General features: G+C 38.0%; 2 protein-coding genes across 17 annotated transcripts in view; one reads left to right on the top strand and one right to left on the bottom strand.

Moving 5' to 3' along the window:
- Positions 1 to 4,772, bottom strand: part of CSPP1 (centrosome and spindle pole associated protein 1) — a 142,511-nt gene extending 137,739 nt beyond the window's left edge. For 13 of the 16 annotated variants that reach the window (XR_011170688.1, XM_069100060.1, XM_069100069.1 and 10 more), the window contains exon 1: positions 1,315 to 1,798. The gene's annotated coding sequence lies outside the window, so the exon portion shown is untranslated. The other 3 variants (XM_069100061.1, XM_069100062.1, XM_069100063.1) reach the window with 3 other exon arrangements.
- COPS5 (COP9 signalosome subunit 5) lies at positions 4,734 to 22,326 on the top strand. The gene is made up of 8 exons (XM_069100078.1): positions 4,734 to 5,084; positions 8,470 to 8,704; positions 9,051 to 9,179; positions 11,116 to 11,181; positions 12,854 to 12,939; positions 15,470 to 15,581; positions 19,876 to 20,024; positions 21,967 to 22,326. The coding sequence occupies exons 1-8, from the start codon at positions 4,942 to 4,944 to the stop codon at positions 22,049 to 22,051; spliced, it is 1,005 nt and encodes a 334-aa protein (XP_068956179.1). The 5' UTR covers positions 4,734 to 4,941; the 3' UTR covers positions 22,052 to 22,326.
- The last annotated feature ends 3,533 nt before the right edge of the window (positions 22,327 to 25,859 follow it).

Below are 25,859 nucleotides of genomic sequence, written 5' to 3'. Positions count from 1 at the left end.
ACTTATTCACAAAGGTAGATAGGACATATTTGTACACAAATAAGTATAATACAAGAGGCAAAATATTTCTGAGAAAAATGAAGAGATTCAAAGTACCTCCCCCCCTCGCAAAAAAAAAGGCTGAGCAGATGAACCTTAAAAAGAGGTTTTTAACAGAGGTATGGAAGACAGCCTGAGCAAGGAGATAGGAAGCAGCACAATTACAGGTCAGGGAATAGCCCAGTTTAGTTAGAATTCAAGAGTTGGAGAAGGGAAACGGGATCACAGATGCAGAGATGGAGTAAACTTATAAATCAAGGAGTCCAACACTCTCACTTTACATATGAGAAAACTAAAAAATGTGCTAAATGACTTGCCCAAGGTCACACAGGAAGTATATTACAGTGAGGATTTGGAGTCTGTTTCTGTCACTCCAGATTAAGAACTCTTTCTGGAAAGGTAGGTAAGAGCCATATTATGGAGGGTATTAGATGCCAATTAAAGGAGTCTTTTATACTTTAGGAAAATGCTACTGTGTATATTTGAGCCAATAAAGTCACTATTTTCCCTAGTTATTTCTAGAACACCTAATATATGATCTAGTACTTCTGCAGAACACTACCAATCAAAGAAATTGCTACACCTTGAAGCAGCTTTGAAATATATCTAATGGCCTTTAAACTGAAATTTTCAGCCAAAACCCAGTCTGTCAAGGTCATTTTGAATTTCTGCTCCCAGTTTCCAACTTGTTAGCAAGCACCAAGATAAAAGTTCACAAACATTTCCACCTAATGACATTCACAACTTTGGAACTATAGCATTTGGGGGTTGAAAGGGATCTTAAAAGATCATTTAGTCTCAACACCATCTTACAGATGAGAAAACCAATACACTAAAGACATACACCTAGGCAGAGCTAGGAAAACAGGATTTCCTCATTTATGGCACGATGCTTCTTCGATCATATCCTGCAGTGGCCACAGAACTTGCTCCAGAGCTAACCCCTCCTCCTGGAAAAACGTCCTGTACAAGATCACTAACCTGTGGGAAGCTCTCTCCAAAGACTGATGCAGCAGCACCATAAACGGCTTAAGAACTCTTCCAATTTGGAAGATGAATTCCAGTGGTTTTTTTAATTCCATCTCTTACGATATACCAAGTATCGCCCTCCACATCTACACGGTCTGCTACTCTCAGAAAAGGAACCCTGCTGGGGAATGACTTGCTTTTCACAGACCCCGCGCGGCCACCGCAGCCTCGCAGTTCTCAGAACAAGTGGAAGACCTAAAATTCCCTGCGGGGCCTCCTCTTCGAGGGGCTGCAAACGCCGCTTACCCGCCGGGCGCCTCTCCGAGGCCATCCCTCGTCACGAGATCCAAGCCCAAGGGAGAACTCCCAGAGGCGCAGCTCTGAGGCGCCGTCCGCTGCGATGCCCCGCCCGGCGTGAGCTCAGCCCGGGGTCGCCTACCCGAGGCGGCAGGAGGACGGACGAGGCTCGGTCCGTCGGTCCCTGGGTCAGTCGTGGCCGCAGGGCGCAGCCCCGAGTGGCAGCATCTCCCGCAGCTGCGCCTCCACCGCCTCCGGAAGAAGCCCGGGCGACGTTGTCAGGCAACCAGGTTACAACAAATCCGGCCGCACCCCCAGCCCGAAGCCCCGGCCGGGCTCCGGCTCCAGACGGCCCCAGACCGCCAGGCGCAGAGCCCCCACTCCCCTCCAAGACAGGGTCGGGAGCCCCAGGCCGGGCAGCTGCTGCCGGCCTAACTCTCTCTGGACCGCGGCGGACCCTCACTGAGGGAGGAAGACGCCCGGGCGGACACTACTGTACCTCCCGCTAAAGGTCCGGCCACCTCTGCCCACGAGCCTCGGCCAGTGACAGCTCCTCCGCCTCCCGCAGCATCCCCGCGCCTCGGGTAACGGCCGGAGGCGCCCCTACCCCAGGGAGAAGCCGCGCGGGGCAGGGCCTCGCGCCCCCTGGCGTCCGGGAGGCTTCACCCGCTCCCTCTGCCCTAAGCGCCTGTCTCCTCCCCGCGCTAACCACCCCTTTTAGTCCCGGGAGCTTCCAGGGCTGCCGGGAACCCCAAGTCATTCCGCAAGCACAGGGCGAAAAGTTAGAGGCTTAGGAAGCAAAGACCAAGGAGGAGGTGGGAACTAGGGGAATTTTCTTGATGCTTCTCACTCCAAGCCAGTATTTCTCCTTTTCTTCTTCAGCTCTAGTGTAGGCCTTTTAAATTATCACTTGCACCTTTTCAGAATTTCTTAGATTTAGCAGTGGAAGGGATCCCAGATGTAGGCTATTCCATTTTACAGATGACAAATCTTGTAGGTAAACCTAGGTGCTCTGACTCCAAACCCACTTCAAAGGCCATCTTCTTCCCAAGTCACTGATGATTCCCTACTTAACTCTGCCACACATGCTCTCACCTTTTCCCCTGAATTAAGGAATCATTCATATATTTCTTGCTGTACATTCTACCTTGTATTGCAATACTACATCTGCAGCCTCTGACCCTGTTAGGCTGCAGGCTCTAGGAACATTGGAAACATGTCTTAATCTCTGTATTCCACACAGCACCTGGTGGCTAGCACATAGGCATTTCATAAATATTAAAGGGAAGGACTGTAATCAAATTTACAAGATTATCCTAACAGCTGATATTTGTATAGCACTTTAAATTTTTCAATGATTGATGTAGGTTGCTACCACTTCCAAGTACTGGCAGTCAGTATCATGCTTCTAGCAATACTAACCACCTCAAATGAGCTCAAGTTTCTTCCCTCTTCGTGTGAAGTACAAAGTTTCCCATAGAAACAGTGGACAAATTTTAGCAGTTCACAGTATAGTAGGTTACAAGTACCTTACAACCACCCCTCCAACACTTTCCTTTATCTGTAAAATGAGATTGTGTTGTATGACTGGCAGCCCCTTCCAGCTCCACCGTTCTGTTACTTTAAGACAAAAGGGACAAATTCCATAAGATGAAGAGATCCTCAACTCTGAAGGTTCCATAAAAGAACATGATCAGTTAGGTGACACAGTGGATAGTGTTGGACTTATGTCTGGAAGCCTGAATTTGAATCCTGCCTCAGAGAGTAAGGAGTTGTGTGAATCCAGGCATGTGACAACCTCAGTTTCCTCCCCTGTAAATGAGAGCATCTACTTCACAAGATTTTTTAGGCTCAAATGAAATAACTTATACAAAGCATTTTGCAAGCCTTAAAACACTGTTTAAATACCAGTTGTTATTACTGTAGCTCCAGAAGGTGGAGGGATGAAGTAAAAATGAAGCAGACTTGGAGTCAAAAGAAAAACTAATGGTACAGAAACAGAACAGGCTATCTCCATCACTGGAAGTTTTCAGATAGTCTGGATGACAAGCCACACTTAGCATAATGCCCTGCACATACTAAGTGCTTAATAAATGTTTACTGAATTAAAAGGCTCTTCTCTGAGGTAGGATAAGATCAAGAGGCCACTCAGGACTACAGTATTTCAATGTCGTTGTCAACCAAATTCATTAATGACAACCTAGTCCCACCTCACATTAGACGTTCAGGTTGGAACACAGAAAGAGAAGACACTCAGAAATTTTATTGTCACTTCTTCAAGATTCAATTCCTTCAAATGCCCTTACAGCATCTGCCTTTTTCCATAGTAAGTCAAATCAAGCACACATTTTTAAAAAAACTGAAAGAAAAATGGTTTTTAAGTAAAACAATTCTCAAAATGACTCTATAAGTATCAATATGCAAGTCGGCCTAATGAATAAATGAAATGTATTTAAGTGCTTATTAAGTGTGAAGTTCTAAATAATGACATAAAATTCTCAAAATTATCACTTCTTTAACATCCAGTTCCTTCAAATGTCCATGTGTCGACTGCCTTTTGCCATGACATCTAAGCCAAATCACACAAAAAGAAAAAACGAAAATTTTGTTTAAAAAATTTTTTAAATAATGTTCTCATTACTATCAATATGCAAGTGAGATTAATAAATGAACAAAAACAGCATTTATTAAGCGCTTACTAAGTGCAAAGCCCTGCAAAAAAAAAAAAAGTGGAGTTACAAAGTAACGGTGAAAGTCCCTGCTCTCCAGTTTAAATTCTATTAAGTAGCCTTCAAAGGTTCCTTTAAAAATACACCCGAGATTCACAGGAGTTTCCAATGCCTCTTCTGAACGCCAGGGGGCGCTCCTCCAGGCAAACCGCTAGAAACGACCAGAACCGGGGAAGGGCTTCAGGGTGAAGCCACCGCTAGGCTCCTCTGTCCTAACACACTCGTGCCCGAGAAGTCCCCGCTAAGGAAAACATTCCGGTTGACATTCCACTCACCAGGCAGCCCCAGTCCCCTCAAATCCTCAATCTTCCGAAAATTCGTAATGGTAATTCAATTTCCTTTTTTCTCTTCCTCCTACACCTAGGGACCTACATTCACAAATAGCTCTTCCCACTTAAAAGCCCGCCGCTTTACCGCTTTTAAATATGGTGCCTTTCAGTCATGCGCAATATGGGTCTGGAAAACCAACGCAAGCGCGTGGCGTGACGCAAGGGCCACACACTCCCGGACGCCGGGAGAGATTGTACCATTCTCCGAACTGCTAAATAGGTTGGGATAGAATGCACCTATGGAACTCAAAATGTAACGAGTCCGAATTTTCTTCCAGTCGTATCCCCTTTTCCCTTTTTTATTCTTGTGGCTTTATAGCCTCGTAGCCGCTATTCGCACGACCCGAAGACGGGATCCCCCCTCCATACTCTTTCCGAATAGTCCGCGCCGCTCCGATCCCAGGTTCCCGGTGTCATGGCAGCTCCGAGTATCTGTTAACCGAGGGTTGCGTTACGGCAGGGGGCGAGGGTCACAAGTTCTCGCCCCGCGGTCGGGGCGGCGGGGAATTGGAGCAGGGCTGAGGAAGCAGGGCCGAGGGGGCGGGGGTGTGGGAAGGGCCTGCGGCGTCTCCGCGGCGATGGCGGCTTCGGGGAGCGGCATGGCCCAGAAGAGCTGGGAACTGGCCAACAACATGCAGGAAGCCCAGAGCATCGACGAGATCTACAAATACGACAAGAAACAGCAGCAGGAAATCCTGGCGGCCAAGCCCTGGACTAAGGAGTGAGGAGGCCCCGAGGGCCGGGGGTTACGGGGAAGGAGGGAGGGAAAAGGGGAGAGGCCGCGGCCTCCGGGGCCCATCCCCCCGCCCACGGTGGGGTGGAGGGGCCCGCCACTCGGGGCAATCTGCCCCGGTCCCCCGGCGTTCCCAGATCCTTCTCCCCACCTCCTCTCGGAGCCAGGCTGCCCCCCACTGATCAATCCCGGATCAGTCGGGAGCTGCCCTCGGAGCGATCTCAGGACACCCAGACAGGAACGCCGGCGGGGAGCCTGGGGGGGTCATCTATTCCAGTGCCTTCTCTTTTGCAGAGGGGGGGAAACTGAGGCTCAGAAAGTCAAAATGACCCTTGGCTTACATGGCCTCAGGCGGTCGAGGGCGCCTGTGACTTAGCCAGGATCTCACCTTTGGGAGGCTGGCCATCTCTCCACTCTTAAGCAAATTGGGGTCAAATGTAGGGGTTCTTAACGTTTTAAAGGCAGAAGACGGTCCCTACCCTCAAGGAGCTCATAGTCTGATGGGGAGACCTCATGCAAACAACTGCGTATAAACCATGGGTCAGATAAATTGGAGAGAATCTACAACCAGGGGAAATGCCTCGAGTCTGAAGATGGAGAGGCTTGTGTGTGTCCTTTGTGTAAGACAGATCAGAGTAAGGTATAAAGAGACAGGAAAGATAGGAAGGAGTTAAGTTATGAAGAGCTCGGAATTCCAAATAGAGGAATTTATATTTGATATAAATGATATAAACTAGGTGACGCCTCTGGCCCCCTTCTCAGAACAGTGCATTTAAATGGATAAAATAAGATATATTGTACTACAAAGGCATACAATTCTTTTGAAATTTAGTCACCAGAGTATTTTGAAAAACAAGGTGATGGACCCCAGGTTAAGAACTCCTGATCAAGCTCAGATACTTAGCACCACACCCAGAAATAACTGGCCATGTAACCTTGAGCAAGTTACTTAACCCCAATTGCTTATTAAAAAAAAAAAAAACTCCTGATCAAGTGAGATAGTAGAGCTTGGGATTCAAACCCAAGTCCTGAAAAAATATGGTGTCTACTCTTAGAAGCTCCTAATATAGGAGAGCATTATCTGTAAGGAATGGCTGGGAGCTGCCTGAAGAGCATAATGTGGAGGGCAAATCCATCTCTCTAAAAATAGTTAGAACCGTCAAAGATTGTCTAGGCAGAGAATCACAGAATTCAGTGCTGGGGCAGTCCTCATTGGCCAGTGTTTCTAACCCATACCTAAAAGAAGAATTCCCCTCTAACAAACGCATCAAGGAGGTCATCCAGCCTAAATTTGAAGACCTCAAATGATGGGGAACCCACTACTTCCCAGGCAGCTCATTTCATTCTTCAGAACTCTGAATCATTTTTTTTAATGTATTTAGTATTTTATTTTTCCCCAATGCCATGTAAAATCAATTTTAACATGCATTTTTAAGACTTGAGTTCCAAATTCTCTCCCTTCCTCCCTCCATAACCCCCCTCATATAGGTTATATATGCATAGTCATGTAAAACATTTCCATGTTGTGAAAGAAAACATAGACCAAAAAAAAAAAAACTCAAAAAAATAAAGTAAACAAAGTATGCGTCAGTCTGTATTCAGACACCATCATTTCTTTCTCTGGGGATGGATAACATTTTTCATCATAAGTCCTTCACAGTTGTCTTGGATCTTTGTGCTGCTGAGAATAGCCAAGTCATTCACAGCTGATCATCTTAAAATATTGCTTTTACTTTGTATACAGTACATTTCACTTTGCATAAGCTCACATAAGTCTTTGCAGGTTTTTCTGATAGCATTCTGCTCATCATTTCTTATAATACAGTAGTATTCATCACAATCACTTACCACAGTTTGTTCAGCTATTCCCCAATTGATGGGTATTCCCTCAATCTCCATTTCTTTGCCATCAGAAAAGAACTGCAATAAATATTTTTTTACACATAAGTCCTTTTCATCTCTTTTTGGATATAGACCTAGTAGTGGTATTACTAGGTCAGAGAGTATGCAAGGTTTTATATACCCTTTGAGCATAGTTCCAAATTACGCTACAGAATGGTTAAATCAGCATAATTCTAATTCTTTGGGAAGTTTTTCATCAGATCATAAGTTTACTTCAAGTCTAGGTTTAGCTCTTTACAACTGTTACACTTTGCTCATCATTTACACATGAAAAAAGAGGGAAATAGCACCTACTAGTAACTTTTACACCGATAAAGTATGTGCTATTATTGTCCCCATTATACAGTTGAGAAAATTGAGACCAAGTTAACCCACACAGCTAATAGGTGTGTGAGTCTGGATTTGAACCCAAATCTTCCTGACTGCAGGCCCAGCACACTCTACTCTGCTACGTAATTGCCTCTGAGACAAACTTTCCTGGCTACTCTCCAAAACTGAACTCAAACCCAGATCTCCTGAGCAAGGATTCTTTCTATTTTTTTTCCCCTGCTCCTTGCTGAAGCCTAATATTCCACAATTAAGGATTCATTTCTTGGCTTGAGGAGTCTTACCTCTAAGATGTAAATGCTTTGGAGAACAATAATTAGGCTTTTTTTTTTTTTGGAGGGGGAAGATAGGGCAGTTGGGTTTAAGTGACTTGCCCAAGGTCACAGGGCTAGTGTTAGGTATCTGAGGCCGGATGTGAACTCACATCCTCCTGACTCCAGGGCCAGTGCTCTATTCACTTCATAACCTAGCTACCCCAGCAATAAGGCTTTCTTAGTCATTTATGTTTTAGTATGAAGATGACAACACATCATATGATTTCGAACTGACTGAGACCTTAGAGATCCAACCCCTTCGTTTTACAAATGAGGAAATGGAAGGCCAAGGAAGTAAAGTGACATGTCCATAAGACACATAGGTATTATATAAGAGAGGCAGAATTTGAATACAAGTCTTCTGATTCTTGATCAAATATGCTGTGCTTGAAAAGAGGCTACACGGCTCCAGTGCCAACAGGACGTGCTTTTCTTCAGTCTATACTATATACATTGTACTTTATTCTGTGTACTGAAAATGAAAAATACATAATGTAATAAGATTAGATGCAGCCAGGCTAAACTTAGAGGAAGGGAAAAATTACTGCTCTGCTCACATGACACTTTTACAAGAACACTGGTTTGTGATTTGAGTGAGTTGTGGAGTTTTCTGCATTGTGTGACTTTTTTTCCAGAACAATAACATCTCTCTTATTCTCTACATTCTACTAGGAGTAAGAGTCCTTTAATGTTTCCTCTTCCCAGCCATCCCTTCTACCATTTCCCTTCACCTTTCTATTTTCTGTCATGTCATAGCAAAAGCATTCTAGGAAACTGTGCTTTGCATTAGTGAAGCTAATTTTGCAATATACTTTATTTTTGTTTTGTAGTCACCATTACTTTAAATACTGCAAGATCTCAGCCTTAGCCCTACTGAAAATGGTGATGCACGCTAGATCAGGAGGCAACTTGGAAGTGATGGGCTTGATGCTTGGGAAAGTGGATGGTGAAACCATGATCATTATGGACAGTTTTGCTTTACCAGTAGAGGGCACTGAAACTCGAGTTAATGCCCAAGCTGCTGCATATGAATATATGGCAGCATATATAGAAAATGCAAAACAGGTAAAAAAAATTGTTTTAAGTAAAAAGATTTCACAGCAACTATAAGTTATATACTTGAGATATTATAGGAAAAAAATCTAGCAATGAACTTTATAATAAAACAAATGTTTCAGATTTATTTTCATTAATGTCTTTGCATATAATATATTAAATAAGATTAAACGTAATAGTGATTTACAGAGAGTCTTTTCAATCTCACAAGTCATTGTGCTTATATATTTGTTTTGAAATATTATCATGTATTCTGTTTTTGCATAATTGTTGGTAAATAACCAAAAGAGAGCTGATTCTAAAGTGGGATAAAAGTGTCAGCATTTAATCTGACATTTTCTTCCTTCTTTGTTAGGTGGGTCGACTTGAAAATGCAATTGGCTGGTATCACAGTCACCCTGGCTACGGTTGTTGGCTCTCTGGGATTGATGTTAGCACCCAGATGCTCAATCAGCAGTTTCAAGAACCATTTGTAGCAGTAGTAGTAAGTATTCTGCTTACTAAGTTCACAATAGAACTTGAGATTCGCTTAAGTTTGTATGTTAGTAAATGAGAATATCTATCCACAGTTTCATTTGGTTTGCTGTATAATCAATGATTAATACCTGTCCAGGAGGGCTCTGCCATTGAGAATCAGTATGGTATCAAAGAAAGCATTGGCTTAGGAGTCTGGAAAGCAAAAGTGTGTGGGGGGGTTGGGGGGGGGGGGGGTGCAAATCCTGCCTTTCTCTGGGACTCAGTTTCAACTCTAAAGTAAGAGGGACTAGATCTCAAAGCTACCTTCTAATTCTTAAATTCTGCTAACTCATTGAGTGACCATGAGCATGTCCGGTAACCTTTGCATCTCAATCTCTTCATCTATAAAATGGTAGTATCTTTTACATTATTGGTAGCCATGTAAGAAGAGATAGTGAAATGTATCAAGTTCTTTCCTATGCCTAGAAATACATTTTTGCCTGTGTTGAAAATGGGAGAAAAGGTTTCCTCCCTGTCCCTCTCAGATTCTAGCAAAGAATCACTGTTGGAGTATCTGGTGGCCCATGCGTGGCTGCCACGCACCATCATGTGGGAAACGTGGCTTCCACATAGCCTGGGTCTCACAGGAACAGAACACCATGAGTATGGCGGAGATGATTGTCTCTTGATACATAAACTTAAAGAGGACTTCTCTGCTTCTTTGGGTTTATGCAAACCTGTGTTGTAACAAGTCAGAATTAGATTCAAGTTTAAAAAATAGGTAATAGATATTGATGGCGTTTTAGAAAAAGGTCATTAACAATTGCCCCCAAAAGCATTTTTAAATGCAATACTTTCTCTTTTTCTTATTGTTACCTTTTACTTCTCATACCACATTCATTTTCAGACATCTTACATACACACACACACACACACACGCGACTCCACCTGAACTCTCCTTTGTAACAAGGAAAAACAGTTGATGAGACCTGAGTGAGTCCAGCAGTTAGGTGATGTTCTGCTCCATCTGGCAGCAAGGAAAGGAGTCTGTTGTGTGTATCATTAGTTCTTTGGGACCAAGATTAATCATTGCAATGAATGTGATTTCAGCTACCCCTTAAGTTTGTTTGGGGTTTACGTTATTATGACTATCTGCAATGTTGTTTTCCTATTTTTGCTTACCTCACGCTACTTTATTCTCTGTGAGTCATCCCACATTTCTCAGAATTCTTCAGTCATTTCTTGTAGTACAGTATTTCCTAAGATTCTTCTGTTAACGTAATGTTTTAGTGTTGTGATTTTTGCATTAAAGTAAAGGTCAAGCTAAGGGTAAACTTACTACTATCCTGACAAACAGAAACCTCTATAACCACCTATAAAATTAACAGGAGAAAAGCCTGGGGTGTAATTTGATATAAACTGTACCAAAAAACTGAATGCTGTGTAATTAGAATGACCACGTTTGTCTAGGGAGAAATAAGAAAGTACACCTATCACCTTTCTTTGTGGAGATGGGGGACTATGGGTTTGGAACATTTTATATACCCTGTCAGACTTGATTGATGTGTTGGTTAGTTTTACTAAACTGCTTTTTTTTCCCTTCTTTTTTATTCTTTATTAAAAGGAATGGCTCAATGGGTAGAAGAGGGAGGAATCAATTAAGAAATGAAGGTTATATAACATAAAATACCAGGAAAAGGTTTTTACAGAATTTTTAAATAAAAATATAGCTTTATTTTCCTTCAACTTCCTAAAGAAATGGAAGCCTTCTATAATGCTAAGTATCTGTAAGCTAATAGTTTATAGAGGAAATTTCTATTTACTGCCATGAGTTCACAATGTTTTCTAGATCTTTTATTTTTGGAATTTTCACAAAATATTTCTCATTCCTGATATTAATTAAATAATATCTTTTCTATCCTGTAACAATTGCATTTTAATAAATCCTTTTTTTATCATTATAGATTGATCCAACAAGAACAATATCTGCAGGAAAAGTGAATCTTGGTGCCTTTAGGACCTACCCAAAGGTAAGAAGTTAAACATTTAGATTCATTAAAATAAATTTGTGTTAAATTGAAGGCTGTTTTCTTGAAATTCTATTCATTTCTCTTTCATTTAAAAAATATGAAAAATGCATTCTTCCCATGCTTCAACCCCTAAACCATAGATATAACAATATTAACATAATATCAATTAAATCTCTGCAAAATTTGTACCTAGTAAAACAAAAATCCTTTTTTTTTTACAATGCAATTCTTACTTGGTTAAAAATGTAAAAAAGATCATTTTATTAAGCACCCTTCTTGCTCTTTGTACTATAGCAGGCACTACAGAAACCATTTAAATTGGTATTCCTTGCTTGCAGAAGCACGTAGACAGTATAACACAGGCATACTTGGCAGAGCAATGTTCCAAAACAAATCCTGCAGAGGAAAGAATTGCTCATATGATTAATTGGAGTAGGCTTTCATATTTTAAAATGTTAATTGAGGAAACACAAGCTTTCTTAAAGCTATAATTAAGGATTTTTAAAACTTTCTTATAGGCTGTAGTCATATTGATTAATTTCCCTAATCATTTTCTCTATGGTGTAGTCATTCCCACACAATGGAATGAGATTACTAAGGACATATCAAAAAGGCTACAGGGCTCTAATTAGCTTTTTGGTACCAGCCATGGTGAGCTGCCATCTGTGTGAGTAAATTAAGTCAGCTTCCCTGGGTCCTGAACCATGCTCCTGGATCCTTGTTTACCTTTTACCATGATAGACTTGCCCATAATGGTACTGGTGTAAAGAATCTGAGGGAGAACTTCACCCTCAGGACACTTTACTCTGAGTCTTTTATTATCTGCTACACCAGGCCTTCTTTAAGAAGCCTTTAATCTTACATTATGAGAAACAATGGCATAGTTTACAGTATTTTTTACTAATGCTGTACCAATGCAGAATTTAATTCTTATGCCCAGAACTGCAAAAAGTTAAAAAAGAGAGAAAATTTAGGATAATTCCATATATCAATAGTAAAGCTCCCTACAAATTCCAAATTTCATACTTTCTGAAATATACTTTGTTTTTAGAATATTCTCTCACCTTCCATTTACTAGCTGCACTCCCCTTATTTAAATTCTCCTCAGATTGTGTGTGTGTGTGTGTGTGTTTGTGTATCTATATATGATGTATCAATCAATATGCCAGTACTCCCTAAACTTCTATTGATCAGTAGCTTTTAAGGATTCTCTAAAAATGTATGTAAAACCGCTACTAACATTGGTAAACTATTAAGAGTGATCAAAGCTAAATATCTTGAGAACTTATGTCTTAATCCACAAAATAAACTAAATTGCTTTTGGTCACAGTTCTTTAACATTCAATTCAATCCAGGATCAACTGTCTTTAGGTTGAAAAGATGAGGTTGAGATGTGAATTTATCTGTCCCTTATTTCTGCTGAAAGTACAAAAAGGATGGGCAATTTCCTTTCCCCCCTGCCCAAAAAAAACCCTAAATTTATACCAATCTGAGACGAGCCAGATCCAGCCATATAACCTCAAAAGCAAAATAGCCAGGCATTTTTTCTTTAAGTTATAAGAATATTTTCATGCAGCATTATGCTACCAAAAATGTTCTTATAAATCTGAAATCTATATTACCTTGGAAGCATTTTTACAAACTACTAACTTATTTTACATTCTTTGTACAGGGCTATAAACCACCAGATGAAGGTCCCTCTGAGTACCAGACTATTCCACTTAATAAAATAGAAGACTTTGGAGTACATTGCAAACAGTAAGTAATTCAGAAAAGAATAGAAAAAGCAAACCTTTTTTAAATGTTCACCTTAAGCAACTTTACCAAAAAAAAAAAAAAGCTAAAAGAACCCAGTAAACTCTGAATTCTGTTTTCATCCTTTCACATTCTCTTCCAGTCTTTTAATGGACTTACATATCTATATTTAAGTGAATACTTGCTATTTTGTGCCCTCCTGTTTCCATTTAACCTTATTTCTTATATTTTCTTATGTGCTATCCGTGTAGCAACATAGCTATCAAAAATGAAGAAAATGAGGGCTATATAGTAGTTTCTTACGTTAACAAATCATAGTTGGAGGGTCGGGGGTCATTTTTCTCTTGTTGGGTATATGAGTACTTTACCTTTTTTTTTTTAACCTATTGCAGTGTTACTATTAAGTTTCTATCACTAACATTAAGTGCCTTCTGCATGTGAGGCATTGTGCTGGACTCTAGGTAATACAAAGGAAAAGGACTCATGCATGGTCCCTGGCCTGAAGGAGCTTACATTCTAGGATGGTAAGGAACAAACATATGCAGAATTCAGTTAGTGCCACAAGATAGGTATAAGCAAAGTGCCACATGAAATGAGAACAGAGATATATTATCATTCAGTTTAGAAAAATTGTCTTTGATTTTTTTCTGACACCTTTCTAGTTTGTTGGTTTCTCTTAAATCATTAAAATATAATATACAATGCAACAAATCTCCTATTTTTTGTAGAATATGATGCTAACAATAATAGTTGCTGCATTTATATAGCACTTTAAAAATTTGCAAAGTGCTTTACATATATTATCTTCTTTGATCCTTACTATAACTCTAGGAGGTAGGTGCTATTATTATCCCCATTTTACAGATAAGGAAACTGAGTCTTTAAAGTGTTTGCCCAGGGTCACACAGCTAATAAGTATCTATGTCAGGATTTAAATTTGGATCTTCCTGAGTCCAAGCCCATCAATCTGTGTGTTTTTCCATTTTGCTGCCAATAGGCCATTGGGACAACAAAATTAAAATATAGTTGTTACCTGCAAGGAGTTTATAGTGTACTGAATGATAGCACATTAGAGAGTTGAAATATAAAATGCCACTTGAGATTTGAGGAGAGAAGTTCATTACCAGTTTGGCAGGGAGAGTGATAGTAGGGAATCAGGGAGGTATTCTAGAGGATTAAATTGGGCTTTAAAGGATGGGTAGGAATTAGCAGGGCAAAAGAAAGAGAAAGGTTATTCTAAGCATAGGAAACAGCCTGAAAAAAAGCAGAGAACTAAGAGAGCCTTTTACCCTGGCTTTAGGATGTAATATATAAAAGGAAAAAATAGGAGGGAGGTTAGGGATGAAGCATCAGATAATGGAGCCCCTTGAATTTCAGGCAAAGATGTTTGAAATTATTGCTATTTTTCTGCCCAGTACTGACATAAGTTCTATGCATAAGAAAGACCTGGCAAAGTGAAGGTGGATTTAAGGGAAAGAAAATAGAGGCTAGAAGACTTTTAGAAAGACTTTTGTAATATGGCAGGTGATAAGGATTTTCATTAGGGAATTGGCAATAGGAATGGCAGAAGAGGGAACAGACTGAAGAAATGTTAAAGAGATTTAATTGATAGAAGTTTATTACTGATTGACTCTTGCCTCTTTTCCCTTACATTCAGAAATAACCCCAAGATAGTCAACATCAAAGATCTGATAAATGGTACCACCACATATAAAAGTAGTAAAATCAAAAGGAATAATCTAGGCAGGGGCAGGATGGAGACAAAAACTTAATCAGCACATTATTAACAAAGAGATATAAAGAGACAGAAGTCATTCCTCCAAGAGGAGCTTACATTATATTGAGGAGAAATATGTTCAGCTCATCTAGGGACATGTTGATGGAGACAGGAAATCTAGAGATGTCCCATAAACTGTAAAACATGTGGGTCTCTAATTGTTCTGGTCACTTTAAGACATAAAAAAAGCCCATGTACATGGAATTGGGGACCCTCAGACTAGGTAGCTGTCCCAAGGTCATGTAAGTCATTATATCCTGCCCTGCTTACCAGTGTTTCTATCTGGAAACTAGGCTGGCAGCCTCTACCTGAGCTAAGTGTTACAGTTTCCTAAATGAATATCCTTTCTGTGCTACAGCTATGTTAACTATTGAATGATTAGTAAGCATCTCATTTTGTTCCAACACCAAACTTACACTAATGGAGAACCAGCCTAAGTCATGACTGCCTATTACACATGATATTGCTAGAATATTGGTTTCAGAATTGTAATTTTTTAGCCTCAGTGAGCCAGATACCACTTCCAGATTATATTTTAGAATTGATTATAATTTTTAACTGAAGCTGAAGAAGAGGGCCCATTCGAAATCTTTCTAAAAAGGATAAATCATATTTATGAGCCTTTTTTGTTTGGGATGTGAAATAAAAATATGAAACCACAAATGGTAAATGCAATTCACTGTATTTTAAAAGTAACTTCTTTAAAATGTATTCCTTTTATTTCTCATTTAAAGTAACTTAATTTTCATGTAATAGGTACTATGCTTTAGAAGTCTCTTACTTTAAATCATCTTTGGATCGCAAATTGCTTGAACTTCTGTGGAACAAATATTGGGTAAATACTCTGAGTTCTTCCAGCTTACTTACGGTGAGTATCAAAGTTTTAAAGGACATGTTTTGAATTTTATCTAACCTATATCCAATCTCTTTTCTTGTGAGGATATAAGGTCTATGAGAAATATTTATATTGCCAAGTAAGTTTTATTTTTATGTTGTAAGTGTAAAATAATATTGTTATATCCTACATATCCATAACTTCTATCAAAAAATTAAAAATAATATAGGAAATTAATATGGAAAAACTTTCAAATGTAGTACTAGACTTCAGCTATTTGACATTATAGAGTAATTCTGGATATGTAAGAAAAGCTTTAATCATACTTGTCACTTAGTATATCTAAGAGTTAAAGTTTCATTTTGTCATTTGGGAATTTTCAAGAATATAGGGAGTTTCCCCCCCCCTTTTTTTTTTTGCCCCTCTTGCTTGCAATACACACTAACTTCCATCAGGTGGCAATATATTTGCACAAGTTCTTCTGAGAGAAGTTTTTTAGTCATTTTCAGTGGCATCCTACTCTTTGTGTCCCCATTTTAGGTCTTCTTGGCAGAGATACTGGGGTAATTTACCATTTACTTCTCCAGCCCTTTTTCTAGATGAGGAAACTAAGGCAAACAGTGTTAAGTAATTTGCCCAGGGTCACACAGCTAGTAAGTTACTGAGGTCACATTTGAACTCAGGAAAATCAGTCTTCTGACTCCAGACCAGGCACATTATACACTATGCCACCTAGTGGTCCAGGTGGGAAGCACACTGTGATATTAGAAATACTATTAAAAATCTAAAACTTCTGTATTTAAATTATTAATTTTAGGTAACACTGAATAATGTAGGAATGAAATAAATACATAGGCAAATTGGTAAACACAAATCCCTCTAAGGTACAGTCCACAGAATGTAAAATACCCTTGCCCACACCTTCTGTTTGATATACATCAACTAATTCTTTGAGGCCCATCCCTCAATTTTTAAAAATTGTTTTACCCCAGAACCAGCATGGCAGTAGGGAAGCTAGAAAAATGAAGGCAGGGTTGGTTGGCCAAGGTCTAAAAATGTATCCTGAAGTAGAGGGGATAAAAATGGCTCCCCTAGTTAGGGGGTACAAAAGGTGGGAATCAAGCAAAAAAACTTTACACGGGCAGTGTGGTGTAATGACTAGATAATCCTGGATTTAGAACCCAGAGAACCTGGGTTTGAATCTTAACATTTTCTACCAATGCAATCATGATTACATCACTTAATTAAGAGATATATGACTGCACAAAGATTGAAAAAATAAGCTCTTAAACAGTTGGGACAAAGAATAGAGGAAAAAGTAGTGGTCTTAGAGTCAGATACCTAGATTTCTATCCAGACTTTAATCCTTAGAATCTGTGTGACTTTGGGCAAGTCATTTAACATCTCAGAGCTTCAGCTACCTCACCCGCACCTAAGGAGACTACTACTTATCCCATCTTTGTCACAAGTGTTTGAAGTACTAGATCATGGTGAGGGCCTTTTGTTTTGACCTGGATCTACAGTGCCATTGCTGAAGCACTCTCCACTGATAGAGATCCATAACTTTTCTCCCATTACCGTCTTAGGGAGCTGCCTAGAGCACTAAGAGGGAAAATGACCTGCACAGAAGGTCACAGCCAGTATGTCAGAAACAGAGCTTGAACCCTGGTCTCACTGACCCCACCATTACATATAATCTCTTCTTCCAGATGTTTTGAAATCATTGATTAGAGGGATTAATCTTGTCTTGCTTGACCATGGAAGGCAGAACTAGAAGTAGTGAAAAGAATTCACAGAGAAACTAGTTCCTTCTTGATGCAAGAAACTAAAGTTGTCTAAAAGTAGAATGAAGTAGTGTTTCCCATCCCTGGAATCATCAAGCAGATTCTACTAAAGGAACACTCATAGAGATGTAGAGGGGATTTCTGCTTAGGGCTGTGGGTTAAACTAGATGATGATAGAAAAACTAGACATACCTTCCACATCTGAGATTTCGTATTTCCAGTTAGTTGGGCAGAAACTGTCTTATTTGCACACATTGGGCTCCTAATAAATATTTATTGAGGTTATATACCATTTCAAGTGAAATAAAATTATTAATACTACCCAATGGCCTGCATTTTGTTAAAATAAGTTGCCTGTTTTTATTGGTACTAACAATAAGTTATTAACAGGAAAAAAGATAATAGAAACTGATCCTGAGGACTGTGTCATACTGCTTCCCTGTTCAGGCTTTTAGAAAAATAACTGCATTAGTATTCCTTCTGTACTTTTTTTAAATGCTAGTTTTTCTTTTTTGTCTATAAACCCACTTGCATTGTTTTTCAAGGAAAAAATAATATAAATGTACATTATCAATCAGTCCCATATTAAGCAACTTCTTCCCACTGAGCACTGCTCTAAAGCACAGGGGGACATCTGCTGCCTGTCAGGGAAGTCACTGACATATACTTGAAAGGCTGGCAGAAAATGGTTTGTTTGGTTTTTTTAATTGAAATTCATTATCTCCTATGTTCATTCCTTCTTTCCAAAACATTAATATCTTATGTTTTTACATCACTTTTATTTCCAAACATCTCTCTTCCCCTTCTTCTCCCAAGACATAAAAGAGGAGAAAAAAGATGTTCTGCAAAACTAGCTCAGGGTCACCTGAATCTGGCCAGATATGCAGGGTTTTGCATCCATAGGCTCCCATCCCTGCAGAGAAGAAAAGGCGATACATTTTCTCTATTCTTTAGGGCCAAGCTTGATCATTGTACATCACTATACATTATACATCATTAAACAAAATTTGACTTAATTTTGTTACTGTTTTTTGGATATACAATGTTGTAGTTGTGTCTTTTGTTTTCCTGATTTATGTTTACTTCACTTCTCATCAGTTCTTCCCAGTCTTCTCTAGATTATTTATATAAACATTTCTTACATGGCAGTTAATACTCCATGTACAGTGTTCATTTGGTTAGCCATACTCCAGTTGATGGCCACCTACTGTTTCCATCCTACATTCATTCTTCATGGTGTATATGAAATGTAATTGATCTATATTCCATTGCAGAAGTGAAGCTTTCTGGTCTTATCTGAGAGAGTTATGGTTCAGTTGCTTTGAGTTTCTTTTGTGAAAGGTTCATTAAACCTGAAATGTTCTATCAAACTTCTGAAAAAATTTCTCCTAAAGTATCTGATCTGAATAAATCTAGAAAAGTCAAATAGACATACTATAGAGAGTACTGATTTGCATGCACAAGGAAGGTCAGTAGCATAACGTGGCTGTAGTATTTGTGCTAGAGTGAAACAGTAAAATAGTTTAATTTTATTTTCCCCATCCTTCCTTATCTCTGGTATTTATTGGTTTAGATTGCAAGGATGGGGAGCCTACAGTGCGGAGGCCACATGTGGCCCTCTAGGTCCTCAAGTGCAGCCCTTTAACTGAATCCAAATTTCACAGGACAAATCCTCTTAAAAAAAAGATTTGTCATGAAATGATAATGTAGTGCCCCTTTCAGGTTGTCTTTTTTAAACTTCTTAAAGTTGACATGTCTTAAACTAGGAGACTTAGAAAACTAGTGCCCTAAAAATTCAGGTGACAGTTTAAAAAAATTATATTGCAATGAGTACCAATAGTAGTAATTCAGCAGTCTTTCAAAACAAGTGTTACATTTACACAGACAGAACTACAGAAGGGTCATACAATGTAATCCAGAAACTTCAAGCCATGATTGGATTAATTTTATGATTTCTTAGTGTTGTCTGGTTTTCTTTATTTAGTTTGTTCTGATTCCTGATGATATTTAGGTTAAATGAGGGAAATTTCAAGGTGAGTTTTGTTAATAAAATATAATCTTATTTTAGTAAGACTAGTTTGAGGAAAGACAAAAGTGGAATTCATGGTGTAAGTCATATTTTATATAGTTGACTTTCTTACTTGGACAGTTTTTAAAAGTTTGAAGTTCTACCTCAGCAAGCCATTTAAATTTTATGCCAGAATTCTTAATAAATAACACATTGGGTGGCTAGGTGGTGCAGTGAATAGAGCGCTGGCCCTGGAGTTAGGAGGACCTGAGTTCAAATCCAACCTCAGACACTTAACCAAAAAACTAGCCGTGTGAACTTGGGCAAGTCACTTAACCCCAATTGCCCTACCTTCCCCCCTCCAAAAAGTAAAAATAAATTAATAAATAACACATTGTTTAATAAATTTTCTACTAAATATAATTTAAGGGAAAATATAAATTGTTCTCAGTGATAGAGAAATGAGTCCTCTGGATCAGTAACATGTTAAATGTCATTTTCTCTCCTCCCCACTTCCCCCCCCACACACACACAGAATGCAGACTATACCACTGGACAAGTCTTTGATTTATCTGAAAAACTAGAACAGTCAGAAGCCCAGCTTGGACGAGGGAGTTTCATGTTGGGTTTAGAAACACATGACCGAAAGTCAGAAGACAAACTTGCTAAAGCAACAAGAGACAGGTAAGGAAGTCTGAATTCTTGCCCTTAGTTTCTTTTTATTTTCCCACAAAGTAAAACTTCCCTTTTAATTTAATTCAATAAACATTTATTAAGTGCCAGGATGACTAGGATTACAAATAAGAAAAGACAGACTGCCTCTAAGCTCAAGGAAGTTACACTCTGGGGAAAGACAGCACACCAAAAGAAGCTGGAAATTGGGTGCAAGGGGTGGGAAGAGGCACCAGACAGTGGTTACCTATCCATGGAGTTCAGACCAAGCCGAGATAGGTATAAAGTAACTACATTCCAAATTCTTTTGCAGATATTCTTATTGTAAACTCAATAACCATCCATAAAAAAAAGAATCAAGTAAACAAAATAAGGGTCAAAATCTTACATCAGTCCCTTAGCATTTAATAAGGGATACAACAATGAATTAATAAACAGCAAGCAAAAGTAAAAAAACAAACGAACAAGTAACTTTTGTTCTGTGATATCTTCCAAATCTGTCTAATATTTTAAATCTGGCTCTTTTGTCCCTGTTATACAGATATGCATGCCATGCCTACATCTAGACATATGTGTGTGTGCACATATAGGAACATGTGTCAATGTTTGTAAATAATTAGATACAAGGTAGTTTGAGAAGGAAGGACACTACTATTTAAAGGTATCAGGGAAGAAAGACAAAGGATTTTTTTGAGGTGAAGTTTAGAAGGGGAACAGCTTGTGAAAAAGCATGGGTAGGGGCGGCCAGGTAGCACAGCAAGTAAGAGCACCGGCCCCAGAGTTGGGATGACCTGGGATCGAATCTGGGCTCAGACACTTAGCACCCACACAGAAACACCTGGCCGTGTAACCTTGAGCAAGTTACTTAACCCCAATTGCTTTAAAAAAAAAAAAAGCATGGGTACAGGATATCTAGAGTCATGTGAGGAACAAAGAAAAGGGCATAATGAAGGATGGGACATAATATACAAGGGTCCTGGCAAGATGGGTTGAGGCAAAGTTGTGAAAGACTCTAAAAGTTAAACAGAAGATTTTTATATCTTATTCTAGAGGCAACAAGAATCCCCTGGAGTTAGTTGAGTTGGGGAATGACATAGTCAGAGCTTTATTTAAGGAAAATCTTTGTGGCTGGATTTTGCCTGGAAGATGTAATGAAGAGGAAAGAGATTTGAGGCAAGAAGTATCAGTTGGGAGTCCACTGCAACAATCTAGGCAAGAGATGATGAGGGCATTACAAAGTTAGTAGTTGTGTGGGTACAGAGAAGCAGTCAGATGTGATAGATTTGGTAAAAGTAGAAATAAAAAGAATTAGCCAGTTGATTAGGTATGTGGGATAAAATTAGCATTAAGGATAATGCCAGATTCTTTGAATGTGCAATACTGTGTGCATAATAGTTTTTAAATGTTCATTCATTTGAATCTGCTTTAAACTGTAAGGATCTCTTTACACAGCAACTCAGTATAGCAAATTTTACTGCTACAGAATTGATCGTATTAATTTGGGAACTAATTTGTCATCTGTTACCTGAAAACTCACTTTCTAAAAGCATACTTGGAGGCACAAAGGAGTAATTAAACCGATCTATCATTTTAACCAATTCAGCAGTGATCTTTTAGGAGAAAATGTTGTATCAAATAATGGAAACCATTGGAGGTAATGTGTAGAATTTTCTTTAATAGAAAAATTTTTAACACTATTGCATCTATTTTTATTATTACTATTAAGGGATGCCTCTGAAGACTGCTTATATATAGTTTTCCTTTTATTACCTAGCAAATCATAGTATTCTCTTTAACCATTAGTGAACCAGACTTCAAGTAAAAGTGTTGTTTTCTAAACATAAATATTTAGATAAATGGATTGTAGATACTAAAAGGCAATTTAAAAAAATAAAAACATTGTACTTTTATAAAGCTTTCATTTGTGCTTATTTGTTTTGTATTTTTTCCTCAGCTGTAAGACCACCATAGAAGCTATCCATGGATTGATGTCTCAGGTTATTAAGGATAAACTTTTCAACCAAATTAATATTTCTTAAAGAATACCGTCAAGTAGTTACTCATTTCTACCTTCTTAGAGGTAATTCTTTTGTTTGACAGCTAGTATGAGAAAAATACTCAAGTTAATATTTTAAAATTGGTCATCAAAAATCTGATTTGCAGAGCAAAGTGCTTTAACATTCTGTTAGTTGTATATTCTAGAAGATTGCTTTGGGAAACTTCTTAAGAAGAAACTAAAGAATTGTCACTTAGATATTGGCTTTTAGTTATTTATACTGATCACTGAGCTATAATAAAAATTTCTTTAAAATGATTCTTTTCTTTGTACTTCTTATATTATTCTAATGCTCTTAGTAAGAGAAGCCTCTATAAATTTAAGGAAATCCTTTGATTTTTGAAAGCGTCTGCCATTTCTTTCAAAACTTCTCACAAGCATTTGATAAGACTTTGTGACACTTTATTCCAAAACCACATACTACTAACTCCTGTTGTATTCTATTAGTGAAAACCAGGAATCTCCTTAAAAAGGCAGTTTAAAGCCATCCATTTCTATACTTTCCCCTAAATTCTCATCATGAAATATTTCCTTTAAAAAGTCAAGCAGTTTAAAAATATAACTTTTTGGGGGCGGCCAGATAGCACAGCGAGTAAGAGCACCGGCTCCAGTGTCGGGATGACCTGGAGATCGAATCCTGGGCTCAGACACTCAGCACCACACCCAGAAATAACTGGCCGTGTAACCTTGAGCAAGTTACTTAACCCCGATTGCTTAAAAACATTTATATATATATATATATATCTTTTTTAAATGACATTATAAATTATAAAAATGTAGAAAAAAGATAAGACAAATACCAGTGCTGGTCACATCTTAGTGTTTTGTGTTTAATTTCATCAATCTTCATTTATATTTAAAAACTGGGTGGGCACAGTCTTACATATTGTTGGAATCAGTCTAGCACCTGATACTGAGAGCATCATAGAATTTTAAAGCAATGCAGCTATATAAATGATTATATTTGTTTATTGAAATTTGATACAGTAATTCTTTCTCACTCCATATGGAAAGGAAATTGGCATAGTGGAAAAAATGGTAAACTTAATATCAAGAATCTGTTTAAATCTGGGCTCCTTCCAGTCACCTGTGTTCCTGGGCAAGTCACTTGAGGTCTCTCTGAAATTCTTCTATTTTCTGAAACATCTGCAAAATAAGGAGGTTGGAATAAATGACTTCTAAGGGTCCCTTCCAGCTCTAAATCTGTGATCCTTTTGTCTAAGTTTTGTTTTTTTCCTAAAAACTTTTCTTTATTGGACTATAGCTAATGTATTGCATGTGTAGCTGTTTTAATATCACTTCAGATGACAGGAATAAAAACCAAAGTAGACAACACATGCACCCAAAAATTGTGTGTGTCATCATTTTTAGTGTATTTGGAAGATAAATTCTGACACCAAATATTATATATATATATGTATGTATGTATTTGGGGGGGGGTGGGATCAAGGTCAAAGATTCTTTTTACAAATTAGGTACATCTAGCTAGTGTTTTTAATTTTAAGAACAGATTGCATTTTACATAGAATAATAAACTCGGTAGTGCAGCAGCCACTTGAAAATAAACACAACAGAACATGAACATAAGTACTTCACAATGAGACTGGGTGTTAGAGGCTTATATACCATACAGGTTCAGTTTCCAAAGACTCATGTGGATGATGAGATACAGATGTACCAATCATGCTTTCACATAAGAATTAATTTATTTTGTTAATGTCTGCACTATATCTGAATGTAGTTCAATAAACTGAACTGAATACAGAGTGGTTTAGTTTTTAAACTTTCATTCTATAGTCCTACGTCATTCTGAAGAAAGGTAAGCAGCCATGCTTCTTTTGGAGAAATAATATGGAAAATTGCAAATCTGCTCAGATTTTTGTTCATCTTCATGATGTAAAATTACTTAAGTAGACAATTTGTTCATCTTTGTCATAAAGTAATTGTCATTCACTATATTCACCTATCGATTCTTTGTCATTTTTTGTAAAACACCACTTAGAAAATTTAAAGCCTAATTGCACATTCTCAAGTTTCAGCATATTTTCAGCATGAGAGCTGCAGAAAGTATTGCCAGAAAATAAACATTTCATGTTAAAGTCATGCCAGTTATGAAATGGTGACATATTTTAAGATTATAAATGGCTCCTTCTGAGCTGACCAATTTATCTCAAAGATTTTAAACCACTATCAGACTTATTAGTTAAAAAATGTCAAGTCATTTAAAGACAAAGTCACATTTAAAGTGTGACTCTATTACTTTAGATGATTATAATAAGTGTGGTACTTGAGGTCAGCTAGCCAAATTTTTAGTGAATTAGCATATTGATAGATTTAAGTTCGTTGACCTCAGAAATCAAAATATAAAATAGGGAACTATAGCTTTAGGGGAAATTTTGGAGGAAGAGCTAAAATCATAGCTTGATAGCTAGCACAAGTGATTAATTACTTTTTCACTATGTGTAATTTTTTTTTGCCAAAATTTATGGAGCTGCCTAACAAATTAGAGAGTCCCCTATGTCAGTGTTCATATTTTCTTTGGACTATACTAAGCTTTCTAATGACTGAATGAACAAGGTATTGTGCCTTAGAGGCACATTTTGATGAGCTGCAGAGTTGTACTTTTCCTTTTCACAATCTAAAAGCTATAAATATAAAGAATTGTGTTTTCTAGGCTAACTGTATATCTAGGCTTTGACATTACACTTTGACATATCTGAAATATCTGCTAGAAAATTCTGAATATTTGTTACAACAAAAAGTTGTTGAAAACATTGACCTTTCTGAACATTACAGCTGATCACAGCTTATCAAATAATTCCTTTTTCTTCCATTGGAATATTAATACATAATTATCTCTGTTCAGCTTTTTATACAATCCCTAATAGGTAATTCTTACATGCTATTTTTATGTAACTTGTATTCAATTCCTTTGCAGTTTGAATCTCATTTCCTGTGTAAAATTCTGGTTTATTTTAGACCATTACCTTAAGGTCTGTTTTAAGTTAAATAGCATAATTCATAAGAACAAAATTACTCTGCAGTCCTCCATCTAAGGGAATACTGTGTTGAATAATTATCACCATCTGAATTTTCCCTAGCAAGAAGGAAGTTGTATTCACTTAACATGTCATTACTGATAAAAATATATACCAATCTTTAAGGGAAATCATTTTTACCACTGTTATTAAGACTCCAGCAGAAGATCTAAGTCTAGGGCCCATAAACTTTTTTACTTTTATAACTATTTCAATGGAATTGACATTTGTGATCCTGTTTTGTTTTATGCATTTGAAAACTATTCTGTAAAGGAGTCCATAAGCTTTACCAGACTGCCAGAGAGGTCCACGTCACAAAAAAAAAAAAAAAAAGGTTAAGATTCCCTGCCATCTTAGAGAGCCAGTTTATCACATGTTATATTACATTACACTAAGGAACTGTATAGTTATCAAATGGGGCTAATTTAACCAGACTTAAGCACCATGGACTTTTAAGAGCTCAAGACATTTTATGAACATGTATTACATACTTGTCTTGCTAGTATTTAAAATAAACAAAATTCTCCTTAGCCAAAATAACAAGGTCTTTACCATAACTGGAACAATAATGTTCAATACAATCTCTTTTCACTGGTTGTCTAAACATATCTTTGAAATATTAAACATTGTAGTTTAGAATTAATCAATCAGGTTCTTCTTCACTACTTTATGATAAAGTATTAATGAAAACTGCTCTCAAACATCTAAACTTACTCTTAGAATCCTAGAGAGTTGTTGCCTAGTGTCCTGGAA

Source organism: Petaurus breviceps, unplaced genomic scaffold (assembly GCF_028583685.1).
Source record: "Petaurus breviceps papuanus isolate PSGF00001 unplaced genomic scaffold, PetGlider_PUasm1.0 38, whole genome shotgun sequence".
Lineage (NCBI taxonomy): Eukaryota > Metazoa > Chordata > Mammalia > Diprotodontia > Petauridae > Petaurus > Petaurus breviceps.
Note: the sequence above shows the minus strand (reverse complement) of the source record. Positions and strands in the feature narration are given on the sequence as shown.